Here is a 26,849-nt window from a genome sequence, read left to right as displayed (position 1 = left end):
CCTTTCAGAAAACTGTGGACTGCATGACGACCATGTCTGTCCCCTCCACGCTGGTCAAATGCCTCTACCTGTTCTTCGACCTGCCTCACATGGTCGAGGCCACGGCAGCCCCCACCCCGCAGGCACCACCACCACCACCACCACCACTGCCCTCCCAGGACAAGACCCCAGGCCAGGGCCACACCCAGCAGGAGCTGCCCCTGGCTGACCGCAGGGCACTGCTCCAGAAAGTCTTTGTCCAGGTAAAAAACACAGCTGGACAGTGTGTTGCCTCTTCTACAACACACTAGCTTTATTTAAAAGCAACACTCTTTCATTTGCATGGTAAAAGATGAGTACAAAACATTCTGCTGCATTTGAATGGTCTAGTTTGAAAAAAATAAATATAGAAATGACTTTTTCTGCCTTCCTCATGATGTAGACAATCACATTTTACTTTGATTTAGCTGAAACTCAAGTCCTGTAAAGAATCAATTCCTTTCATCAGCAGCTTAGATGTATAATGATTTTGTTTGATATTCTAAATCCACGTGCACTGATAGAAAAAGATCAATTAATCCTTTATAGTCCAGTCATTTTTATGAAAAAAAGGTTGAACAAACTGCAACAGAAGTAAACTCAGTATCCTTAATATGTCCTGAGTAAGGAGAAAAATGCCCAGGAGTATCCAAATAAGGCAACGGTTTGAAAAAGACTCAAATATTTCCTATGTATTGGCCTATTCATTATTTCTCTCATTCCAATAGAAAAGAAAAATAACCTTCAAATATCACAATGGAAATGACTGAGTTGATTACTTACGTCAAGACAAAAATGTAAAAAATGTATTACAAGTTTTTTTAAATTGTTTGTTAACATGGGCAAACAGGGAATAATCTCATTATGTATGTGCTGATTTTCATAAATACCACAACGGATCTAAGCATTGGTTATAGCCAGATGAAAATGTCTTGTTGAATAGACCTCAGAGTTTTTGTGCGTCTTGTCCGACTGTTTTTGAAAATTTTCATCCGATCAAATCTGCAGTAAACACTCCACCTCCGCATCACTCCAACGTGAACCTTTCGCCGCCATTGTTGTTGTTGTTGTTGTTGTTGTTGTTGTTGTTAAATGTCCGCACATGGTCCGTCCTTCTATTTTCTATGTCCGATCAGGCGGACATAAATGACGTCAGAACTGCCGTAGACTCGTGCTCGTACATGTGCGCATGCTCGTGCTCGTACATGTGCAAACGCGCTCTACAAAAGCCCACCTCTCTCAGACGGGCCGTGGACGGCCAGCTGGCCGCAGCTATGCGCGGAGCGGTTGCACTCACACTGGACAAACGCACTAGGCTTTAGCCGAAAAACCTGTTTTGGCCCGGTGCGGACGGACAGTGTGAGTGCGCCCTGATATAACTATTCATAAAGGCTGGTTTAAAGTACTTCTTCCTGCCTCCACTTATTAATGCTCATGGGTCGACGAAATGGGTTCATTCAGACCCTAACATTAAGTATTTTAAGACATTTTCACCTGGGTATACCGAATGTTTAGATCCGTTGTGGTATTTATGAAAATGAGCCCGTAAGTTATTAGATTATGCCCTGTTTGTCCATGATAAGAAACAATTTTAAAAAACTTGTAATACATTTGTATATATACATACATTGTTTGTCTTGATGTAAGTAACAGGTGTAATAGGTGATTCTCTGTTGTTGATGTAAAATCAACTCAGTCATTTTTATGGTGATATCTGAAGGTTATTTTTTTCCCCCTAATCGCGTGAGAAAAATAATGAGTAGGCGAATACCTGGAGAATATTTGGGTCTTTTTCGAAACTTTCCCCTATTAGGATTCTTCTGGGCTTTTTTCCTTTTACTCAGGACATATTGAGGATACCGAATCAGTTGAGTTTGCTTCTGTTGCAATTTGTTCAACGTTGACCCCTATTTTGGCTTAAAATGACTGGATTATTACTGTAACCATGGTAACATGATATGTCACTTTATTTTCTCTACTTCCTTTATGACCATGGCATTTTCACATATTAATGATGCCAGGTACAAAAAGAACATGTAATAAACGCTCCATCGTGAAAAACGTTTTTTTTTAGTTTATCAGCCAGTTTTTAATCTTCTCCTGGAGTCAATTTCCCGCCCTTTCCACTCTGGCAGATCCTGGTGAAGCTCTGCACCTTTGTGTCTCCTGCGGAGGAGCTGGCCCAAAAGGATGATCTCCAGCTGCTGTTCAGTGCAATCACCTCCTGGTGTCCCCCCCATAACCTGCCCTGGAGGAGGAGCGCAGGGGAGGTGCTCACCACCATCTCCCGACACGGCCTCAGTGTCAACGTGGTCAAATACATACACGGTATGTACAAACGTTCGGCATGTGTAGGACTGTAGACTGGTACATTCCTGGTATCTGCGATGCTGCAGAAAAACAACTACCTTCACCTTCTCAGAGTTTTGGCATAGACTTGATACCAAAACATCAGCTCTTATGCCATCCCTACCGGATTGTGCACTAGATATAGATGCAAATGCGGAACAAGACACACTGAAACAAGACATACAAACCGTTACAGTGTATCAGTAAGTTCCTGCAGCCGTGAACCTTGAAGGAAGTGCAACTGCTGCACTGAGCCTGTAGCACTAAATTTCCAGAAATGACGACGCTGGGAGGCAGAGAGCAGTGTAAAGTTTTCATCTCATTAAAGTATTCGCAACTCAATAGAGTTGATGTGTACTGAATTTACAATTTAGCCAAAGAGCATTGAACTGTTGAACAGAGAACGCTGTATTAAAGCTACTCCATATTTTCCACCAGATGCTTTTCCTTTTAGTAAAACCATGATGAAAGTAAACCTAGAGCAAATATGTTTAAATATTAAAACAGGTCTGGTTTTTAAATGATCACAGAACACTTAGTTTTACAAATTTCATCATGCAGTTTTACAATCCTCCCTTCAGTATAAAAAAGTAATAGAGCGACTTCCTCCAAAGTCCTTTCTGTTTATTGTGTCACACATCACCAAATGGTCTGTTTACCCTCCATCTACAGAGAAGGAATGCCTGGGTACGTGTGTTCAGAACATGCAGCAGTCTGATGATCTGTCACCGCTGGAGATTGTGGAGATGTTCGCCGGCCTCTCCTGCTTCCTCAAGGACTCCAGCGACGTGTCACAGACCCTGCTGGACGATTTCCGAATGTGCCAGGGTTACGCCTTCCTCTGCGACCTCATGCTCAGGTACCACTTGCCTCCAGCCAACGTGCTTCAGACCTTGAGTTTGTTGTCATGTGGACATTTATACAAGCTTCTCTGTCTCTATCCAGACTGGAACAGGCCAAGGAGGACGAGTCGAAAGATGCACTGAAGGACCTGGTTAACCTGGTCACTTGTCTGACCACATATGGGGTGACGGAGCTGAAACCAGCTGGCCTGACTACTGGAGCCCCCTTCTTGCTGCCTGGCTTCATTCTCCCGCAGCCTTCTGGGAAAGGTACGCTATTTCGCTGCTTTCATTATTCAAAAAGATGTTGATGCACTGGTCGTGTCCTGTGCTGGGGCAGACATGACATCTAAAAAATGCTTGGTTACAGAAACAATTAGCTGGTAATACAGAAGAAGTCAAAGATATCTGGCCTTGATCAGTGTCTTTTTATATAATGAAACAAAGCAATATGTCATCTTTGTCTGTTGACATTCTGTCTTACGGGAATTCTCTGATTGATCTGAGTGGAACGTCTTTAATTTAGGCCTAGTCCACACGAACATAAGTATTTTTGAAACTGAACTTTTACGGCCCCCCGTTCCCGTCCAAAAAATATCTCTGCCCACATTAGACCGCAAAATCCACCTCCGTCAGCTGTACACGTCTAGAGCACTCCACAAGTCTCCATGGATACGACTTACTGTTTACCGTCGCACAGTGTGACGTTAAAAAATGGGGACAAGAAATTGCGGTTTTCCTGTCCACAAATGACTGCTGAAACCAGACTTTTCAAAAAAGTTCACCATGGACTCCGTTTACAAAAAAGTCCTGTTTCAGAAGCCCACAACTGCGGTTACGTGTGGATGAAAGGCCAAACCCTGCAGAGAAACACACGGTTTCAAAAATACCCATGTTCGTGTGGACGGCCCCTTAATTTGATCAAAGTGAGGCAAAACCACCAGACAGTAATCTCACTACTGATTTGCCTGTGACCTTTTTCTTCCTTTCTCAGCTCAGTCAGCTGTACTCCTTTTAAGACATGAAAATATGAAAAGAAAAGCCAAAATTATGCTTTAATTCTCAATTATGACTGATGAAATAGTTTGAAACTGTCCCCAGATGTATCAGAGAAGGTGGAATGAGCTGTTTCAAACACAGCGGTTGTCATTTTTTTAAGTGAAATTTCAGGAAGTCAAAGACACCCAAAGCAAAAAAAGCAACACAAAATAACGCTCATTGAAAACAATGACGGTAAAGCTCCTCCCTCTGCTAAAATCATCATCCAAAGAAGGATTCAGGGACACTTTGACAGTAAACGTTAAGGGAGTGAAGATCCAGGATTCAACCCAGTGATTTTTTGATCACAAACTTGCCTCTTAAGTCGACACAATCCCACCAACTCAGTTTGCCCACAGCACTGAAACAAGAGAGGAATTACTTGAGGAAAAGTCTTCATGTATACCCCAGCTGCCGTATCTCCCCCCTCAGATCTTAATCCCTGAAATGACTTTGATGCTTGGCTGATTCCAGCAAGCTTAACCTGTTGACAGACACCATGGCAACTCTCCCGCCTGTCACACTGCTGGAGATGAATGCCTGAAGCCTCCTGCATACAAATGGGCTCTTTGGAGTCCAGAGATGCTTTAGTGTTTTTTAGAAAATCGTCTCGAGCTAAAACGTTTACTTCTACTGCCCAAGAACCCCCTGACCTTCTGTCCTTTATCGCTGTCTTCTTTTTTACAGTTCTTCATTAAGGCAACAGGCTTAACTTTGTATAGAGGTCAGATCTACGGTACATTTAAAATAATTATAATGCACTTGTGCTTCCTTGTAATGTTATGTTATCAAGCAGTTGAATAGAAAGGGAGGGAATGTACTGATTTATGGTGATAAAATCTTTATAATATTTTGTGTAGAAACTGTATTTATATAAGAAAATAGATTGATTAGGATAAAACTTTCTTATTTATTTATATTAAGATGTAAATTACTGATATGATGTTTTTCTCCTTTCATGTTCTGCTTATAATTCATTCTGGCCTTGCTGGTGTTGACTATTAATACTTTTTTTGGGTAAACTGTTTTTTTTTTTTAGGGAAGCACGTGTGATGAAATGTTTCCATGTGACAGATTTGAACACTTCTAGGAGCTGTACAGTGTTAGAACTCGACCTGTCTCCTCTGCCCCCTGGATAAAACACTATTGCCACCTGCCTGATGAAACCCACACACAAAACTGTCCATTTTCTAACCTCAAACACCCTGGCTTTAACACAGCCGAGCCCTGCAGCCTGTTTACCACACTTACACAAACACACACTTGTGTTTACCCTCCTAAAGGCAGTTCCAGCTGTGTGCAAAGTCATTACCAGAAGCCATCATGGTGTGACAGTCCGCTTACACGCCTAATTAGCGCGCCACATTGACTTAATGGATCTGTGTGCGTGCGTGTGTGTGTGCATGTGTGTGGTGACGCATGTCAGTGTAACTTTCCTGGCGGTGTGTGTTCCTACGTGTGTGGGAGTCACGGTTTGTGGTTTTATGTTGGATGCTCAAACCCCAAAATGGAGGTTGGATTATGTGTGTAGTCCAGGGATAACACCATGCTTCATGGTCTTGCACGTCATCCTACATTCAGGATATACCACTACCTAAAACGTTTTAGGTGACTCTCTGTCGTTCTTTTTTTCAAGCACACAGGGCTGAAAGTAGTAATCTTGAAGATTTTCCTTTAACCCATTTAAAACGGATGCAAACGTTTTAATAGATCAAAATCATTTACTCCATAGCTCCTGATGATTCGACTGCTATGCTTCACTTTCTCTTGAGTTACTGATGCTGCCCTGTTAAAGCAAATTAGAGCAACTATTTTTTTTTGCCAGTTTAAAGCCCAGGTTGGGTTTCCTTTCAACAAATACTGGACTGAATCTGTGAAAGGACATATCATTCCCCTCTATACCATCAACAGCAGTGCTTCTGGGCTTCTGCGTGACATTATTGTTCTCGGTGTTACTCCTCCTGCTGTTGTTGCTCTTTAGGTTTCATGCACCTTTGAGGCATTTTTGTCCCGTCTTATGTCTCATCAGGAGTGGTCTCAGATATCTGCTGTCAGTTTAGCCAGGGAGGTTTCAAGACCTGCTGGATTAAGGCAGCAGAGTTATATGTAGGTCTGAAAAAAAATGTAAATGTCATCAGCTCTCATCTGTCCATTGTGTTTATGTTTTGTAATCATTTTTACTTACAGCTATCAGTGATTGTATTCACGCACATCTTATTTAGCCTCTTCTATTAAATTATGCTTTAATGATCTCGTAATTCTTATTCAATTTAATTACTTTAATTTTTTTATAATTTGCAGTTACTTTTTGACTTTGATTAGTGCCTCAACTGGGTCATTGCAAATTAATTAAATTCATATTTGTTTTGTCTTAATCACAAACACTGACTTTCTGTTTCAGGTCACACAGTGCGTAATATCCAGGCCTTTTCGGTGCTTCAAAATGCCTTCCTAAGGGCAAAAACAAGCCGCCTGGGCTCTATGCTACTGGACGCCATCGGAAACATCTACTCAGCCGAGCGGGCCAACTATTTCATCCTGGAGTCGCAGCACACCTTGTCGCAGTTTGCAGAGCGTGTGGCCAAGCTCCCTGATGCCCAGACCAAGTACTTTGAGCTGCTGGAGTTTGTCGTCTTCAACCTCAACTATGTGCCGTGCAAAGAGCTCTTCAGTGTCAGTGTGCTGCTCAAATCGAGCACTTCTTACGCCTGCAGCATCACTGCCGTCCGGACGCTACTGAAGCTGTCCAGGCACGACCCGGTGTTCAGCGACGTGCTGCGGGAGGTCGGACTTCTGGAGGTGCTGGTCAACTTGCTGCACAAGTACGCTGCCTTGCTCAAAGATCCAGCCACGCAGCAGCAACCGCACAATAATGACCAAGGTGAGGGTTTTCCCCTGCATTTGTGATGGAAAATGAGGCGAGTTGAGTAACAAGGCTACAGCATTCATCACGCCTTCTTGACCTATTTGTAACTTCTCTTGAAGTGGGCTATAGTCAGGACAGGAACTTGAATCACTTGCTGTAACAGCAGCAGTCCGAAGAGAATATACTAATCCAAACTGAAAGTATAGATGATAACTGACCAACACAAAATGGAATTTAATGCTGTGAATTCTTGCTAAATGCAAAAAAACTAATATCTGCATCAATCACAATTTACTGTATACAATTGAAAAATCTGTAAATGGAGTTCAAAGAGTGGGGTGGTGCGTATTTGCATTACGCGCGGCATTTATCTTCATTAAATTGCCTGAAAACGACACCAGGCTTCTACAGTAAAACCACACAGACCTCTACACTCTTCAGACGGCTCGGTTATAACGCAACTCAGTCAGACATTTCTCCATTCCCAGCTAATATGGATGGCACAGCGTTGCAGTGGTTACACGGTATAAATAAGCAGCTAGCAGACTTCCTCTGCTCAGAATACCGCAGTGAATTTCATCCATGTTTTCTAAGCCTAACATTGTTGAAACAGAGCAGCTCATGTTCGTCACAGAGCAACAAGTGTGAAAGATGTCACCATCAACCTTCATGTTGACCCCTCTCCACAATCCCCCCCAGCACTTATTCACAGCTTGACTGTTAGTTAATTGTTATCTATATCAAAATACGGTAGCCAAAAACATTTCATAGCATGGACTAAGGGCGCACTCACACTGTCCTTCCGCACCGGGCCAAAACAGGTTTTGCGGGTAAAGCCTAGTGCGTTTGACCAGTGTGAGTGCAACCGCTCTGCACCTAGCTGCGGCCAGCTGGCCGTCCACAGCCCGTTTGAGAGAGGTGGGCTTTTGTAGAGCGCGTTTGCACATGTACGAGCACGAGCGTGGGCACGTGTACAAGCACGAGCACGACGCCTACGGCGGCTCTCACGTCATTTATGTGCGCCTGTTGGGACATAGAAAAAAAAAAAAGACAGACCATGCGCGGATATTTAACAACAACAACAATGGCGGCGAAAGGTTCACATTGGTGTGATGCGCCGGTGGAGTGTTTACTGCAGATTTGGTCGATGGGGGGGGGGCAGTGTAAGTGCGCCCTAAAACACTACAAAGAAGGAAAAGAAAACTGGTTATTTCCCACACAAGTTAGCAGGCTGCTTAGTCTCTCCTGCATCTCCCTGCTGCCCCAGTTTGAGGAGAGGAGAGAAACGTGAATGTAAATGACAGCAAACGGCAGTAAAGACTCGCACTGAGCTGCAACACGTGTCTTTCAGTTGAATTAAAGGTGTTACTTTTTAAGAATTCTGGTATTAGGAATATCAGAATCCTAAAATTTTAAACCAGATAAGTGAATGACCCAATAAACAAATATCCAATTATTTGAATATTCTGGTCCAGCCTGTGTGTGTTGTGTATTAAATGCAGTCATGATGTCACATGCTAACCTCTCTTTGTTTCCCCTCCATCTGTAGCTGACTGTAAAAACAACACAGTAGCAGAGGAGCAAAAACAGTTGGCCTGGCTGGTGATGGAGACGCTGACTGTTCTCCTGCAGGGCTCCAACACCACCAACACTAATGCAGGTAAACATGCACTCTTTCAGGCATGTGCACATTATGCAATACAGGGGAGTGATGGTGTGGAAAAGGTGTTAAACTGCCTATTAAATCCAGGTAGAGGATATTTTTTTAATTATGTGATTATAGATTAAGACAGTATTAGTAGAACACTGTAGGTCTGGATGTCCCTTTTATAATTAACTTTCAGGTACACTTTTCTTATAATGTTAGAACTTTCTGTAAGTTAAAAAAAAAAGTTTTTTGTTCTTGATAAGTTTTAAATGAAACTGACCACTCATCTTTGCATCTTTGTGAGGTTGTATTGTAGAACATGCAGAAACAAACTGGTCAAAAAGTAACTTCAAGTATATAATGTATACAGTTTATATACATTAAGGATGTCTGGATTAACCTATTTCGGCATTAACGTTCCTACATAACGTCACTATTTCATAACCACAAAAATTGCAGAAGCTACAGTATCTATGGTGTCCTGATTCCTGCGTTGTTGCGTAACACTTGTGTGTGCCTGTTTTGTGTGAGAGTAGTTGTGCCACTCACATGAAGTGTTGAGGAGAAGAGCTGTAAAAATGTCAGAGGGAACTGAAATTTCAGTCTTATGTACGCCAAACAATCAGCACCATTGGAGCACTTTGAATATCTCCAAAATGAGCAGGGAGTTGTTGTAGAAGATGGATATTCAGTTTTTTCAAGTTTGTTTGAAAAAATTGAACCAGTGCATGTAACGTTACTAAGCCGGCCCAAACCAGTTTAAACTGGGCTGGAGGAGTTCACAACGTCTTCCTGTTTACTGCCTACATCTGGTAGTTACCTGGATGTAACCCCAGTTCAATGAGGATGTGCTCAACCCTCTGTTTTACATAGAAAGTAGGCTGACATGTTGCGTGTCTTTTCCGTCCATAGTCTCCAATAATATAACCTCTGATTAATTATGAAAACCGTGACACCTTGATATTTCCTCTGACAATAATCATGATATTAGAATGTCATATTGTGCCATTCCTAATAAACGTGTAATTAAATTATATAGATCCGGCCTGTCGTCACTGATACCTGATCCAGCTATTTGACTCAGTGCGGGCCATCTCTGCCTGTGGTGATCATTACCGACACCGGTCCCTTTAGAACGACTGGTGATGCACAGAATTTACTTTTTGTCTTTAATTATTTGCGTCAAGTTTGACCTTCAATGCTAATGACGTGAAAACATAAAATCACTTAATGTGGGTCAATAATCTTGACCATCTCCAGGGCTGCTGAGCTGTGACCTTTGACCTTTTGTTGAGGTGGAGAGGAAGGAAACATTTCCTCCAGGGATCAATAAAGGTTTTACATTTTGTTAAACCTCCCTCTGCTCCCACATTGCTCAGTCTCTTATTGACCCTGTGTGTGTGTGTGTGCGTGCGTGCGTGCGTGTGTGTGTGTGTGTGTGTGTGTGTGTGTGTGCGCGCCTCAGCTGTAGAAATGTGATGAGTCACAAAGACAACCAACAGGCTGTTGCACACCGACAGCTCAGAGCTCTCTTTGACCTTGATGACAAGTCGTTGCTTTTGTCAGACAAACAAGATGATTTGTGTGATGTTTTAAGCACTTCCTCTGCGACACACTAATTACATTACCTTTTATGCACAAGGCCCTCAGTCGGCAGTCTTATCAGGAGAGGAAATTAGTGTAAATGAGTTCAGTGCGTCACACAAATGACAAAAATGCAATACTAAAAGTTCAGGGTCAGAGCCTATTCAGCCCATCAGTAAACTGATTTAATTTTTAAAGTCCCCCTCCACTCCAAAAAGTGTTTTCCTTCTGTTTCTGTCCTCTAAAATGTCTGACACTAACTAAAGTGACTTGTATCCAAGCAAAGTTTGAGGAGATGTCTGTGCACTACGATTGGAAATCACACGTGCTCCGGGCACCTTTAGTTGGAACGTCACTAGTAAATAAATCAATCAGCTGTCTGATAAGTTAAAAACTACTTCAAAGGGGGAACGACTTGGACACATCTTGATAAGCCCTTTGCACGCTTCTCTTTAAAACTCAGGCCTACTCGTCAAACTCCGGTAGAACCTAGAAAGTAGTTGCCAAAGAGTCTCAAGCTACCGCAAGCACGACCAGCGGAGGGCGGGGCGAGGCCAGATGCAACATTTCTCACTGATTTTTTTTTAATACTGTATTCATCATAACCTGGCCTTGTGTCCTTGTTTTGTTCAGTTCAAAACATCAGGATGTGCAAAGACTAAGTTTTGTCTTTTCATCACCCAGCTCTTTTCAGGGAATTTGGTGGCGCTCGTTGTGTTCACAACATCGTGAAGTATCGCCAGTGTCGGGAACACGCCCTGCTCATCATCCAACAGCTCGTCTTGTCACCCAGTGGAGATGATGACATGGGGACGCTGCTGGGCCTCATGCACTCCGCACCGTCAAGTGAACTACAGCTGAAGACGGACATACTGCGGGTGACAAAACACACGCGAACCGTCTCTGTCTTCCACACTCACTCATTCAAACTTAATTTATTTCATCTCAGTATATTGAATTTAATGTCAGGTGGCTCACTTTTGTTTACTTAATATCTACCACAGACTGTCTCATATTATCTTACTTTAAAATGTGTCTGTAAACTTATCTGTAACTACTTTGGTTTAACTGTATCTTGATATAAAGTAGAGTAGCTAAGAAAGAGTTCAGAAAACCGATGGGAGCACCTTCGGTCTCATTGAGAACATTGAGCCAAAGAAAAGTCTGCAATTTCAAAAATCAATATACATTTGAAGCTCTGCATACAGTAATTGCTTCAAACCAGGGTCACTAAGTGTAAGGTGCATATAAAAGCATACACGCACGCACGCACATGCACGCACGCACGCACACGCACGCACGCACACGCACACAGAGACACAGGCTGGGGATGGCGGCTCATTTTCTGGAGCATAATTGCATTTTCAAATTCTACTCCTTCAGACGAGCTGATTCTCACGCCTTCTGAAGGCTTCACTGGGATTAACCCGTCAGCATTTTGCTACTATGTCACTAATCAGGGATTTTAATTATCACCCTCAAATAAACTAAAGACTGCAAAGAATTCATATCAAATCCAGTTTGAGAAAAAATCATTTCTCCTCGCTCGTCATCAGGGTTTAAGTACTTTTGACGGTTACACATTGAAGACGCACAAATAGATCTAAAACGTAAGCTGATTAGCTTTGTGAAAGTGCATATTTAGCCCTGTAATCTCTCAGGAGGGCTCAGTCTAGCCCTCATATGTTGAATCCTCAAGGCCGCCACATTGGCTGGTAAAGTTAACACCCAAAAACCTACATTTTACCAGAACACATTTGCGGCCTGATGGTTATTTCCCAGCTTGGAGGACAGGAAGAGGATGTATTCGACATCCTGTGATGGGTTTAAAAAAAACCACTTTGCTGAGTCTAGCAGTATTCTAATGCAGAAGGAAAAAGCTGGCTCAGCGGTGAAACAAATCACTGTTTTTTTACTTCTATTTTATTCTCTGTTATTCCACCGAGAGGCATAATAATATCAGAAACTATACCAATTATTATTATGATTATTCAATATCCTTTATGATACCTACACTATGTCACTGTAGTGGGTAAAAAGAATATAATGCTCCATCAGAGTTACTGTTCTTTGACATGTGCCAACACTGCACTTCACGTGCCATTCAAAAGCTTCATCTCTGAATGTTTTCTCCACTTTTCAGTCGCTAATGAAACCTTTGCCTGTCACCGTCATCCTATGCTCTCCCAAACTCATATCTAGGTTACAGCTTGATGTTTTAGTTTAGGTTACTTTCAAATGCGAACCATCAAATTTGGAACAATGTTAAAACAAAACATCCCATCAGTGCACTGAGACAGAGCAACCCCAGAGGGGATCATAAATATGTCTCACTGCAGAAGAAGAATGAGATGGAAATGAGTTGATGAACAGAGATGTGACTGAATGAGGCGACAAATAAAACAAAAGACATGAAATCTCAACACGGCAGAGAATAATTGAGTAACAAAATGTAAAATAAGTAAGTGAAATATAGTGTAAAATAAAATGATGCAGAGAAAGTGAAACAGAGTTTGACAGCTTTAGAATACATTAAAAATCATCTGTTTCTTCTCCTCTCCAGGCTTTGTTAGCGGTGTTGCGTGAGAGTCACCGCACCCGGACGGTGTTCCGTAAAGTGGGCGGCTTCGTCTACGTCACCTCTCTGCTGGTGGCCATGGAGCGCTCGCTGTGCCAGCCGCCACGACACGGCTGGGAGCGCGTCAACCAGAACCAAGTCTTTGAGCTGCTGCACACCGTCTTCTCCACGCTGACCGCCGCAATGCGCTACGAGCCCGCCAACTCGCATTTCTTTCGCACTGAGATCCAGTATGAGAAGCTGGCTGATGCTGTAAGGTAAGAGGTCTTTCTAACCCAGAGCTAGTGACTGATACCTGAGGCCTTCTTGGGATTTGTGTTAATTGCAAAGATCATCTGTGTTCTTAAGTCCATGTGTGTTTTATCAGATATTTCTACAAACTTTTTTATATAACACAGATTACGTGTTCAGAAAAATGTTACCTTTTATTGAATTAAGATATTATTCAGACTTTTTGAACATAAATATAGTGATTAAACTCCTAAAGGATAATAGGTTCCTAAATAATTGTTGTCTAGTGCTGATCAAACAATAAATACACTTTATTCACCTTTCATACAGGGAGTGTAGCTCTTAGGCGAATTAAAAAAGTATTTTGGAAGACCAACAAAGAGAGCCTTAAGCTGTGTCTTGGACGTGGACGCCACATCAGCGTCACGCCCATTTCAGGACGCGTTCATGTCTGTGAGACGCGAGTCTGACGGAGCTGGTGATGACAGTTGAATAGATTAAGTTAGATCAGTTTAGATCTGTTACGTGAGATGCCTGTGGTCTAGAAACTGGGTTACCAATGAAGTCGTAGTACTGCTTTACTACCTTATTAGTGTAATGTAGAGGCAGGATAATGCATGGAAAAAAAAACTTTTGACTTTTCCTGCAATGAGAAAAAGAAAGGAAACATAACATAGTCTAAATACAGATTTTTCTGTGCTTTCTGTCAGAAGTGTTATGTGGTGTGATCGTCCCTCTTTTAAAACTTCTCATGTTAACCACTTTGTGTCCTTGCCCACAGGCTGCTGGGCTGTTTCTCAGACACTAAGAAGCTGGGGCCCACAGGCGTGTTCCCCTCCAACGCTCAGCCTTTCCAGAGGCTGCTGGAGGACGAGGCTGCCCCCGGAGGCTGCGCAGGAGACAGTGTCTGTCCCACACTCAAACACTGCAGCAAGCTCTTCATCTACCTGTACAAGATGGCCACCGACTCTTTCGACAGGTCAGTGGATTACAGGACCCCTTGTTTGTGCAGCACAAAGTGTGAGATTCCCTTCTGCAACACTATGTTTCTAACAGGATGTTATCCCAAAAGCAGAAATATTACCATCTGTTCTCTGTTCACACAATAGCCAGCAGATATCATGTGTTTTGAGTCAGTTAAGAGCCTGTCAGTGATGCATATATTGCACCATAAATCAGAGCAGAAGGGTCAAAGGCATCTCTTCGCCTGGAGTCAGACCATTGAGCTACTAAATAAATAAGGATGAGGATGAGCTTAGCTGTCAACACACTACCAACAAGTTATTCATTTACAGTCGGTGGTTAAATAAGTCAACAGTTTAATGAGTATTTGTCATTACATTGACAGTGGGTCAGTGAGTTCTCAACTGTAAGTTGGTTCAGCAGATTGCAGCCACATGTTCTTAAAGAACATTTCTGTCAGATGAAGAAAATCACATTTTTTTCTTCAGTCCTCCAACATGTTGATGATAAAACGTGTTTCTCTTTTTTTCATGAGACCTTTGTGTTCTAGTTTGCCCCCAGTAAATCTTAAAAGAACCCTCAAATAAAGTTTAACATTTGAGTCTTGTAATTGTCTAAAAGTGTTTCCATGTGACCCACAAGAATGTTTCAACTCAAGCCAGCATACTGACACAATTAAGAAATGGTGAAATCTTAAATCTGAGCTGCTTAATCTTAGGTGATTAAAGACTTATTACTTCAGTTATTACTGTAGATTATTTTTGATAAACAGAGTTTCTACTTGTCCTGGAAAACCTGGACATTTAGAGATTAGTTTTCAAATTATGGAAACACCTGGAAATTGATAAAATCCTGGAATAATCTGTATAACAACCCCTCTCTTAGAGGACCTGTAAGTGCTTATTTAGTTTGGACCTTGAATTGTTGGTAGGATAAGCTGCACGGTAAATGCACTTCAATGCAGGTTTACCGGAAGCCACCTTTTCATTTCACTTCCCTTGTCAGTGGAACAGATTTGCAGCGACCTTTTTGGTGTCAAGTGGTCAATGGTATTTTTCAGAACTGCAAGCAGAATGCTCAGGGTAAAATGTGTCAGTACAAGGCCTACTGGCAAATTATATGACATTTGTGAGCGAGTGCTGTCCGGTATTTGGAAGAAAAAATCCTGGAAATGTCCTGGGAAATGGTTTCTTAAAAAGAGTGAGAAAAAATTTGGATTACAATTTTTTCTGAATGTTAACCGATCATTAACTGCTATATGACAAGCAGACTACTGAGTCCCAGTTCATCCATCCGGAAGGATCGTACGTATTTCCCCTCTGCGAATAGCTGCAGACATGTACCAGTTGCACATTGCGTGCATTGTTTTAGATACATGCAACCACTAGTGTGTCCGTTTTCAATTTCAAAAAAGTTGTTCTCATTAATCACTTCGATACAAATGCATATAAAAATATGGTCCAGGTTAAAAAAGAAACTCCCCTTTAAGGTCAATGTGACAACACTTCGTGCTCCAGCTCATGTGTAGCTCTAGCGGACGTCCTGCATGTGCTCCAGCTGTATCTCTGATCCTGTTTCTCCTTTCAGCTTTCTACTAACAGCTTCTTTCCTTCTTTTCTTTTCTTTTCTCTCTGTCTCTTTTTCTTCCTCTAACCTCTGGTGCTGTCTGGCTGTTCATCCGCGGCCTGGTCCGTCTGCGCGGCTGCATGTGTGGCTGTGTGTGCACATGGGTGTGTGTATACCTGTGCTTTTTTGTGTGTGTATGCGCCATGCAGTCGTGCGGAGCAGGTGCCTCCCTGCCTGAATCATGAGACCTCTCTGCCCTCGCCGTGGGGCACGCCAGCACTCGCCAGGAAGAGGTAGCTACAGCGCTCTGCCACTTTCCTCACACTCATCCCTTCCACAAAAAACGATTCTGAATTGCTCTAGTGGTCATGTGGGTCTTCTGGCAAATAATGAGAGTGTGGTGCGTTATGCTTCTGTACCATATCAGTTGAGTTACAGAAATGAAACAGGCTCCCACTACATTTATACCCCACAACTAATTATTTCCATTCACTAATAATCTTTTGATTGTCTTTTTCTGAAAAACTGATTCATCATTTAATATATAGATTATAACAATAATGAAGAATCCCATCACTGTCACAGAGCTCAAGGTAACATCTTGAACAGCCCAAACCCCAAAGATTTAAAATACAGCTGAAACAACTGATCAAATTGTTGATCTACAAAAAAAATATATATTTTTTTTTTAAGCAAATATAAACAACAGTTTTCTTAAATATGAGAATTTGCTCATACTGCTCTTACTTTTTGAAATTGGGTTGACCATTTAAAAAAATTATTCAGACATGTTCACCCCAAAACACACATTTTCCCTTTAGCTGTGGTCCTTTTTATTAATCTAGATAGTTTTGGTGGGAGTTGTCCCGTCTTGATGGTATCAGCCATAGATAGGCCTATCTTCTCAGCTTCTGGTGCTCAAAGCGTTTACAAAATACATTTGAAAAACTCAATAGCAATGTCTCTCTCCAGAAATCATGACCGGGTTACTCAAGGTAATCTATTGTGAGTGGTTTTTATGTAGGAACTACTTTATTTCTACCAAATTACACCTGTCAACTGTATCACCGTGCAGAAGGAAATGTTAACGAGAGGCTCGTGTTTGTCGGACCACGAGCCTCTTGTCCATGAGTACGCTTCCTTCTGTTTGCTAATACGGTTGGTGGGTGTAGCTCGGTAAAAGAAAGTAGTTCCTAGATGAAACTGCTCACAACCAGGTCTGTGGATTATGTGATTGGTTTCTGGAGAGAGGCATGTTCAGATGTGTTTTTTGGTGCTTTGATCACCACATTTCTGTGCCATACAGTGCCATTATTGTGCAGACAAGGCACACACTCACACCGAGACAATCTAGATTCAGATTAAAAAAAATAGCACTACAGGTAAAAGGAAAAAAAATGTAGTTTTGATTTTGGGGGTCCCTTCAAACAATAAATGAATCATCAAAATTCCTGTAAATTAATTTTCTGTTAATCGACTAATTGATTAAATGACTAATAATTTCAGCACCAGTTTCTATTGGTCTTAGAGACAAATAGATTTATCAGTTATAAACTCTTCTACACCTAACCATTTTTACACCCTAATTCACATAAATATGGGATGAAAAACAAAACATCCTGTGGTATAGATAAAGTGACGAGAATGACGACATGTTACAAAAAAATCAGACAAACCCACCAACAAAGTGAGATAAATGACTCATATTTGTCTTGTCCCCACCACAGAGAGATGCCTTTTTTCACACCTTTATTTGAAATCCTTTAACACAGCTCCTCTCAGGCAGGAAACGTGTACAGCATCCGTCTAAAGTAGCACTCCTCCTTTACTCTCCTACTCCCCCCCCCCCCCCCCCCCCCCCATCTCAACCCAGACTCTGCTGCTCTTTGAAGAAAAAAACAGCCGGGCCATTTTAAATGTACTCTGCTTAGTTAGTGAGCTATAATGACCGTCAAGGTGAAACTGGGGGTCTCCTCTCAGTAGTCATCTCCCCTTCTGTCTTGTCTGGATCCGTTCCAGCGCTGCATATTCATGAGGTGGACTCATTTGACAATTAGAGATGATAAGGCCACTGTGCTTGTTTTCTGTGCTTCACTTTAAGCTTGTGCTTAAGTGTTGTGGGTTTAATTGCATTTAGAAAAAAGAACACAGCCATCATTTAGCAAACTACAAAGGTTCTATGATCGTGATGGGATTTCATGTGCACTGTAAAAACTCACAATTATGAGTTATGTGTTGTGGTTATCACGTTTGTGACGGCGATGCAGCAAGAGCTTTAGATGAAACAGATTTAGTTGTTTTTTTTATAAATATAGAATTTAGAAAATTTGGTTAACATGTTGGCAGTTTGAAATATTTTTTTAGTTTTAATTATCTCCTTTCTCCGTGTCTGGTAACGTTGTCCATAATAATTTAGAAGTCCTGTTATACTAAAACCAATTAAAGATGCCGCCAGGCAATGTGAACACAAACAACCCAGTTAGTTTCCTGCCTCACATCCAACCCTTCCAGCACTTAATGCTGACTCAGGCCTTTTCCAACTCTGCATCTCTCCTGAGGGGGGATTTGCCACTCCGTAATTTGCATTGCAGCAACACGCCTATTTGTCTAATTGGCCGACTGCAGGCCCCAGCACATCTCCTGCTCTCTGCCGTTTGCACACGAGGAGGGCTCGTTGCTCCACATCAAACCGACTGACACCGTGATCCCTGAAGTGTGAGGACCGCTGACTCACGTTAAAATAAAGTTGGAGTCAAAGTGTTACATACAGAGCTTAAATTGATTAAGTGTCTTTCTTCAGCATGAGAATGTTTCCACTGAGCCATGAAGCAAAGGGAGACACCGTAGCTGTGAATCTGAATATTTAGCAGCCACTCTCCCTGTTTTTGTGAGCCAGTTACATATTCTATGGTAAAGTAGGTCCTCCAAATAATGGTCGAGGCTCTGGGCAAACAGACTAGTTGCAAGTGTTAAGATCCAACCTCGGATTTAACTGAAATAAGGATGATTTCATGTTTTCTTAATCAGCATTTTATTCTAGTAACCATATCAACAGCCTCCCCACCTCAAAGATTTGTAACTTAGCTTAACTGTTACTTCCTCTCTCCTTTGTGCAACCAGACAAGGCTACTACGGTACGTCGGGCCCTCCCGCCCCGGTCAAAGCTCTGACAGATTTGAAGCTCCACTTAGCCAACGTATCCCACCCCGCTTCCTCCTCGTCTTCGTCTGACATGGTCGTCATCCACCCGGGGGCCGTCCTGGCCATCCTGGACCTGCTGCCCTCCGTCTGCTCCGACAGCCAGCCAGAGGTGAGGAAACGCAAAGAAGGAAATGTGCTAACATGCACTTCCTGTTAGAGTGGGTGAAGGGGTTACGGGCAGGGCAGTGAAGTACTATTTTTTTGTGTCAGTTGGAAACAGTGGTTTTAGTTGGCAGTTTGTTCCCTATGCATATATACATATAGTTACATGCTTTAATGTTTAAAACACTTTCTCACACTGCCCATGGCTGCTGCACATGTATTTACCGTCTGTCTGAAATGCTCTGTTTCAGCACCCAAAAATACCCGCTCTGTTTCTGGGTCACTGCATTTGTGCTCTTTCTGTCTCTGCTGTCGGAATGATTTTATATATATAAATTATAGCAGCATGTTCTACTATGAAAAATCACTAAGAAAAGCTACTAAACACAGTCAAAACAATGACAACATCGGCAACTAAGATTACAGGTTCCTCTGATGTTAGCATGTAGCTACATGTAGTAGTGTATGTCAAACGTAAACACTGCAGAGCAGATGACCGTATAGAGAAATCTTGGATGAGTGGCGTTCAGGACTGTTTGAAATCTGAGGTTTCTGCTAACAGGGATCACTTTTACATACGTCTGCCTCATTATTTGAAGCTTTGGCCACATTTAATATTAACATCATTGTAACATTATATATATATATATATATATATATATGACAGAAAACAGGGATTATTGGTCACACTTTAAAACATAAATGATAATTTTCTGTATTGCATGCAGATTGAATTGAGAAATGGTTTATAAATAATCAAGTAAACCAAGGAAATCAAGTTGACGTCAACATATTGACACAACAATCCCGTAAATGAAATATAATAGTGTATACTGAAATCCACTTCCTGTTCCCCTCCAGCATGCCCTGGACCTGCAGCTAGCGGTGGCCAACATCCTCCAGCTCCTGGTGAACAGCGAGAGGAACCAGCAGGTGCTGTGTGAGGCTTGTCTCCACCAGCGGCTGTTGCAGCGCTGCAGTCAGGCGCTGGGCGACGAGGACCACCCGCTGCACCCTCCGCTGCAGAGGATGTTTGAGAGGCTGGCTTCTCAGGCCCTGCAGCCGATGGCACTCAGGTACTGGATATGGCTAATATTAACTGGGCTAATACATCCCTAAACTTAACATTGCCATAAAAGTTCTATCCCAAACTTAAACATCAACCCCACGTTTTCCCTTTACCCTGATTTTTGGGAGGTTTCACTTTGCAAGCAAGAAACAGCACAACAATGAACAGAAGCAATAGGGGAATGTAACAGATAATAATACACAATAAATCCAACACACTTACATATAAAACAGTACAGGAATCAAAAATGAAGTCAGCTTTAAATGAAGAAAATGCACCTTCCTTCCTTCCTTGACTACCTTCAATCGGCCTCTATTGTACTTTGAGCTGAAAGCTACTGTTAGCACGCTAATATGATAGCATTATTATTCATGTTTATATGCATGTTAAGAGGCATTTACCTCAGAACAGTTAACTATTTAACATGCCGATATTTAGTATGTAGTATTTAACCTTAGCGTAGTAGCATGTTATGTTACTATTATGTTATTTTGGGCCATTTTATGCCTTTATATCATACCCAACAGCAGAGAGATGACAGGAAATTACTTTAATATGGACTATTTGACAATTATTTACATTATATATTAATCTGCAGATCATTTACTAGATTATCAATTAATCATTTGTCGACAAAATGTCAGAAAAGGGTGAAAAATATCCATCCAAGTTCTCAAAGTTCTTTAAATGTATTGTATTTAGTCCAGAACCCAAATATGTATTCAATTTAATATCATATAAATCATATAAAAGTAGGAAATCTGCATATATTTAAGAGGCTGAAATGAGCCTTGTGTGACTGTGTGAAAATTACTTTACCGATTAACTGATTATCAACAGATTAGTCGACTAATTGTTGCAGCTCTACTGTGGAGGTTTGGTCTTTCCATTTAGGAAGCGTAATGTGCTTTGACAGGTTTCAATGTGTGAAAGAGGGCTGCGTATGCAGACTAAACTGAGCGAATCTCATTTCCCGCTTGACTAGTTAAGTGAGATGGAAGGTTGGGGTTAAGCGACGGGGGAAAAGTTACTTGACATGCACATGGTTGCCTCTTTATATGTAAATCCCCGGCTGATATTCTCTTCCCCCGTCATTGTGCTGGAGGTAAGCGTATCTGTAGCTGTCAGTCTGTTCCCCGCCCTCCTCTGCTCTCTGTCTGCCTCACTCTGTCACTTTCCCTTCATTATTCCTCTCTTCCTTCCTGTGTTTTTTTTTTTTTTTACTCTTTTGTCCCTGCTCTGCTAACATCCGCTCCAGCTCAGCTCTGGTGTCTTTCTGTTTCTTTGGTGTCGTTCCAAAGCTGAAAGCGCCTCTCACTCAGCTCGCTCTGACAACTGACACAAATCGTCACTAGGACTATGCATACAAGCCACTTGCGTGCCAGTCAACCTTATCATTGACTTTTAAACAGGCAGAAACATGCCGTTAACCACAGCTGTTGAGGAGTAGAAGTCAACCTGCAAAGTAACTGCTTGTGGTGAATAAATAAATAAAATTAATAAATAAAGATGGTATCATTTAGGGGGAGATACAGAGCCACAGTTATGAGTCCGGGTTTTCAGCAAAAGAGTCCCTTACGTTGTTGCCCTAGTGTTGTATTGCTGTTTGATTGATCCTGTGTTTTATTTTTTCTTTGCTGGTATATTTTTTATTCCTGACATCCTGGTCATTCTCCCCCTGCAGGGAGTTCTTGCGTCTTGGAAACCCTCTGAACTGTGGCGCCTGGGACAAGAAGTTATTAAAGCAGTACCGGGTCCACAAACCGAGCTCTCTCAGCTACGACGCAGAGATGAGAAGTAAGACAATAACAACTCTAATCCTTGTTTTTGAGCACATGATGGTCACAGTGCCAGGGCCTCTCATAGGAAACACTGTTCCTGGTGTTCCTTATCAGATCTGCTTAAAAAAAGAATTGACCGGGGGAGCACACTGTGTTCTGCCATTACAGCAGGGGCCACTTTAAGGAACATTTCAATTCATCTATAAAATAATTTTGTAAAGATTGTCGTACATAACGTATTTTGCTTTCAAATGAATGTTGGCAAAGTGAGTTTTTGCCAGCATCTGCCTTATGTTGCAGCTGTATTGCATATCTCAAAACTAATGGTAAATTCCAGAGTAAAAGTCAGACATTTGTCAATTTTTTTTTAGGTTGAAATGGTGCACATAAAATTTCACTTCCCAGAAACAGCTTTCATGTATTTTCTAGTGAATCAAAGAAACAGTGTAGATTCCATACAAACAAATAGATAAGGGAATAAACACCCAGTAATAGTTGTCACTGTGTTTTTATCACTGATTACAACAAATGACAGCCTCTTTGCAAGTGAACGTATCAGTTTTTAATCTTTAGTCTTCCAGTACGTTTATGAAATGATAAAGTCATTTGGGAGCCATCTGCCACGGTGAAAGGAGCTTCCTCCTGGTAGAGAGTTTCTTTCTGGGCTAAAAAAGCTTGAGAAAAATCTATCTTCCAGCAATTCTGCTTTGCAAGCTCAATGGGACGAATCCTCCGTTGAATAGGCTGCGATTGCAGAGGACAAGCTTTCAGTTGCAATTTAATTGCTGGTTGGAATAACTTGCACGGTGGTGGCGGTGGAAAGGGAACGATTCTGTAGGTGTTCAGACGATTGCAAAGTCAGTGGAACAGCCTGGCTTTATTATATACGACCCATATACATGTGTATATATATATATATATATACATAAATATATATACATATATACGGTATATAGACTAATCAGAATGTATCACTGTTAGATATGGGGGACTCTTCCTTAAATGTGTACAAACAAAAAGTTCATGAGGTGCTTATGAACAACCGCACTGTGAGTAGACCTGCAGTCGTTTTTAACCAAATTAGCAAGTTGTAGGAAACCCAGAGTAGTCTTCTTGGCATCTGATTAATATCCAGTTGATGTGTGAACTTCCTGTTTAAACAAAGATCAGCTTTCTTCCGCTGTGAATCCAACACAAACCCTTTGTTTTCTATTAACAGCTGTTAATGTTTGTAATTTTGCGGGCTCCCCAGCACGTCCTAATTGCTTATTGTGTCTTCTCCCAGCTGAGAATGGATATTAAGTCCTGACTAATTACTGCTCTTTACACGCCGCCTGCCGCTGTTACATCGCACTCGTTCTCTGTCTGTGAGGAGATAATCCAACATGGTTTATTAAATGCCATTGCTGAGTGTTGCATTACCTTGTTTGTGTTGACTTCCAACAAGTGGTACTCAATCTTGGAGGTTAAATATTGTACCTTGAACCAGCAGATTATTCTAGTCCTTCTGGGACAATGGAGATCCAGCCTTGATTTAATGCTGCTGACTTTGACTGTGTCACAGGACACAGGAGTCATGGGATTTTTTGGATGCACTTCCTTCTACTTCGCCACTGCTCGGTTAGTTTCCAGCGCGCAGGAGGGTATTTCGAGCAGTAAAAGCAAGTACCAAATTGGAAGAAACTTATCAACAATCTGGGGAGAAAAGCAACATCATACTTAAGAACACAGGCAGCAGCAAAGAACAAAACTTTTATTTTCTGCTATCATGTTCATTGTTGCCAAATTATAGTTTGTTATACAAGAGAACACGTTTACTAACCACGGACACACTCATCAGACTTAAACTAAGTTCCACAGCCTGGATGTTGTATTTAATTGCACCTGTCCGTCCTGACTTCACAGACAGTATGACCATGTCCATGGAGGGCTTCGGTCCCGACAGCGTCTTCGCCACGCCGGCGGAGGATAATGGCCAGTATCGTATCAGCCGCAGCCTCGTGCGCTCCGCCGAGGGCAGCACCGTCCCCCTCACCCGAGTTAAGTGCCTGGTGTCCATGACAACGCCCCACGACATACGTCTGCACGGATCGGCTGTCACGCCTGCTTTTGTGGAGTTTGACACCTCGCTGGAGGGTTTCGGGTGAGTCGACATTAACTTTTAAAATGATGAGTGTTGACATATCTAGTCTTCCATCAGTATACAGTAACAATTACTTATATTTATTCACACATTCTTTTGGAGTCGTGTTTCTTTCCACATGATAAAGTCCGACATTTACTCTCCTTTTAGCTCCGGTTTGGTCTCCACCAATTCCTCTGACAAGAACATCTGGTTCTTTAGCTGCTACATGGTCCACTTTCTTCACCAGCTATTCTTTAACTTTCAAAAACAGCCGCTGGAAACACAGCTGATGAGACTGAACCGGACAGTAATTATGCTATACAGTAAATCTGAAAGAATGACCTAATATTAGCTAAAAACCTCCGTAAATCTGAGGATGAAAGCAGGACACATGATAATTCTCTGTTCATCATTTCAAGCGACACTTGATTTTTCCACTCATTATATCAAGACATTTGATCCATTGTTAATATAAATATTCACTCCAGATACCCCAGGAATGGACCAGTCTGACATTACATTGCATGCTTTTAAAAAGCTGTTGCAGATGATGCCAGTCCTCTGTAAACTACTCTTCATGGATCAATTTTTCTCACCAGTGACACACACTCCTCAGGGTGCCACATGTTTCTTTTCCCTGGCTGTGTTGTTGTTGTTGTTGTTGTTTTTACAGCTGAGCAGCATCTGCATTTGTCTCAGCAGGAGGCCTTTATTTGCCTCCAGTTGTGGAGCTGTGCATACAAATAGACTAATTTTCTGCCTTTTATGTCATACGACACCCTTTTTGTTTGTGGGTGCTGCTGACAGGCTCTGCTGGGCCCCCGTGCTCTGGGCTTCATGTTGTATGTTTGGGCATGGTGAAAGTTGGGGTCTGTGGGGATGATGGCGTGTTGGATGTGACCTTGGCATTTCGCCCACACACTTTTAGCAACACATACATGACACCTGTGCACATGTTACACTGACACACAGTAAACAACTGTTAAGAGAAACTCAAGTTCATATGTTATATTGTCATTAATATTCATAAGGGCAGAGGCTTAACATCTTGCAAAAGGTCATTGTTGATGTTTTCTGTCAGTTAAGCGGCAAAATGCCAAAGGTTTTGTCTTGTGACCAGCAATGAATTTTTAGATTGCATCACTTTAATGATGTGCCAGCAAAGGCATGATTTATACATTTGAACAAATCTGTCAGCCCTTCACACTCTCAAGGAAAAAATAATTCTTAGTTTGCAAAGTCCCTGAGTCTTTTACATGTTCTTCACACTTTCAAGGGCAACACACACACACACACACACACACACACACACACACACACACACACACACACACACACACACACACACACACACACACACACACACACACACACACACACACACACACACACACAGCCACATTGCATAGTGTCATCTGATACGCCAGATATAATACCAATCGCACACATTTGTCTCTCAGACAGGACTTTGTCGGGGTACAGTAGCAGGCATGTGGCAAATAAAATTAATAAAATTGCTGCTATTTTGGAGCCGGGCACTGGAACAGTGGTTTATCTTAATGCAGCATCACCCTGCGTCTAACACCACCTGTGTGTTAGACTGCATATGAAATATACTGTATAGCTCCAGGCATGGGTGGATTGATGCACGTCTTAGTTGCCTGCCATCATTTCGATGCCTTTCTGCTTCCTTCAGTGTTGTGTTCTCTGTACAGTTCTGTGGTTTCTCTTTGTTCTGCTTAACTAAACATGTCCTCTGCCATGTTGGCGTTTTTTTGTTTTTTCAGTGCTGATTATTTATTTAACCTTTTATTCAACCAGGATTGTCCTTTCAAAGGGAGACCTGGCAGCAGCAGCAGAAGTACAAACACGCAGTTACAGACAGAAAACACACAAAAAGAGACCAAATATACCATAGAAACCACAAATCAATCAAAGGGAACCCATAATAGAGTCAGTTACTGTACATAACCAGTTCAGGTTAGATATATTCAAATGTATCTCGTCATTTCAAATAAATAGAAGATTTTTGATGAAATAATCTCATCTTAACTCCATTTACTAGCCTTTTCTGGAGCTTTCAAACACATTTCACAGTCTTCATCAGTGGATAGAGTTTGCTCATCTGATCTCAGACCTTGAGATGCAGTTAAAAGCTCCAGAAAAGTAACTCTTGACCTTTCACTCTTAGCACAGTGCAGTCTGTGGTTTATTCTAGGGCTGCAGCTACAGATTATATTAGTGGTCGGGTATTCTACCAGTTATTGTGTATATTATTCATATATATGTTCATCGAGTAATAGGATAAATACCTTTGCTTAATTAAAGAGCAGTAGTAAATATATAAGACAACAAGAGAAAATAAGACAACTCTCTGAGAGTAAATTTTCTTTTCTATAAAAATCAACATTTCTTTTACCCAAAAGAACCCGTTCGAGTCGTCGCAGCAGCCTTTCCTCAGAATAGAACATGGAGTTTCTCCTGAAAACAGCAGCACACAGGCAACGAGGCACTGGCCTACTTTCTCCTCAGTATAAGCACACACGCACGCACGCACGCACGCACGCACGCACGCACGCACGCACGCACGCACGCACGCACGCACGCACGCACGCACGCACGCACGCACGCACACACACACACACACACACACACACACACACACACACACACACACACACACACACACACACACACACACACACACACACACACACACACACACCTCACAAACCCATGCCCCTCCTTCCTCTCCCATCTGTCACCATGAAATATTGATGCCCCTGCTGCTATTAGGAATCACACAGAGCCACTCTCTTCTCTTACACACACACACACATGCACATCCCCACCTTCTATCATGCACATGCTTACACACACACACACAC

The 26,849-nt window shown here is 41.9% G+C and overlaps 1 protein-coding gene across 2 annotated transcripts in view; it reads left to right on the top strand.

Annotated features, from left to right (window-relative positions):
- The window catches only part of wdfy3 (WD repeat and FYVE domain containing 3), a 107,279-nt gene that overhangs the window by 31,835 nt on the left and 48,595 nt on the right, over window positions 1-26,849 (top strand). For both annotated transcript variants that reach the window (XM_083912528.1, XM_083912527.1), the window contains exons 5-17: window positions 9-242; window positions 2,154-2,346; window positions 3,040-3,226; window positions 3,313-3,479; window positions 6,649-7,128; window positions 8,663-8,773; window positions 11,030-11,223; window positions 12,909-13,180; window positions 13,936-14,133; window positions 18,804-18,993; window positions 19,848-20,062; window positions 21,740-21,852; window positions 23,742-23,979. In XM_083912528.1, coding sequence (XP_083768654.1) covers window positions 9-242; window positions 2,154-2,346; window positions 3,040-3,226; window positions 3,313-3,479; window positions 6,649-7,128; window positions 8,663-8,773; window positions 11,030-11,223; window positions 12,909-13,180; window positions 13,936-14,133; window positions 18,804-18,993; window positions 19,848-20,062; window positions 21,740-21,852; window positions 23,742-23,979 — 2,792 coding nt within the window. The remainder of the gene's footprint in view (window positions 1-8; window positions 243-2,153; window positions 2,347-3,039; window positions 3,227-3,312; window positions 3,480-6,648; window positions 7,129-8,662; window positions 8,774-11,029; window positions 11,224-12,908; window positions 13,181-13,935; window positions 14,134-18,803; window positions 18,994-19,847; window positions 20,063-21,739; window positions 21,853-23,741; window positions 23,980-26,849) is intronic.

Source organism: Echiichthys vipera, assembly GCF_963691815.1.
Source record: "Echiichthys vipera genome assembly, chromosome: 4".
Classification (NCBI taxonomy): Eukaryota; Metazoa; Chordata; class Actinopteri; order Perciformes; family Trachinidae; genus Echiichthys; species Echiichthys vipera.
This window is presented reverse-complemented; position numbering and strand designations above follow the sequence as displayed.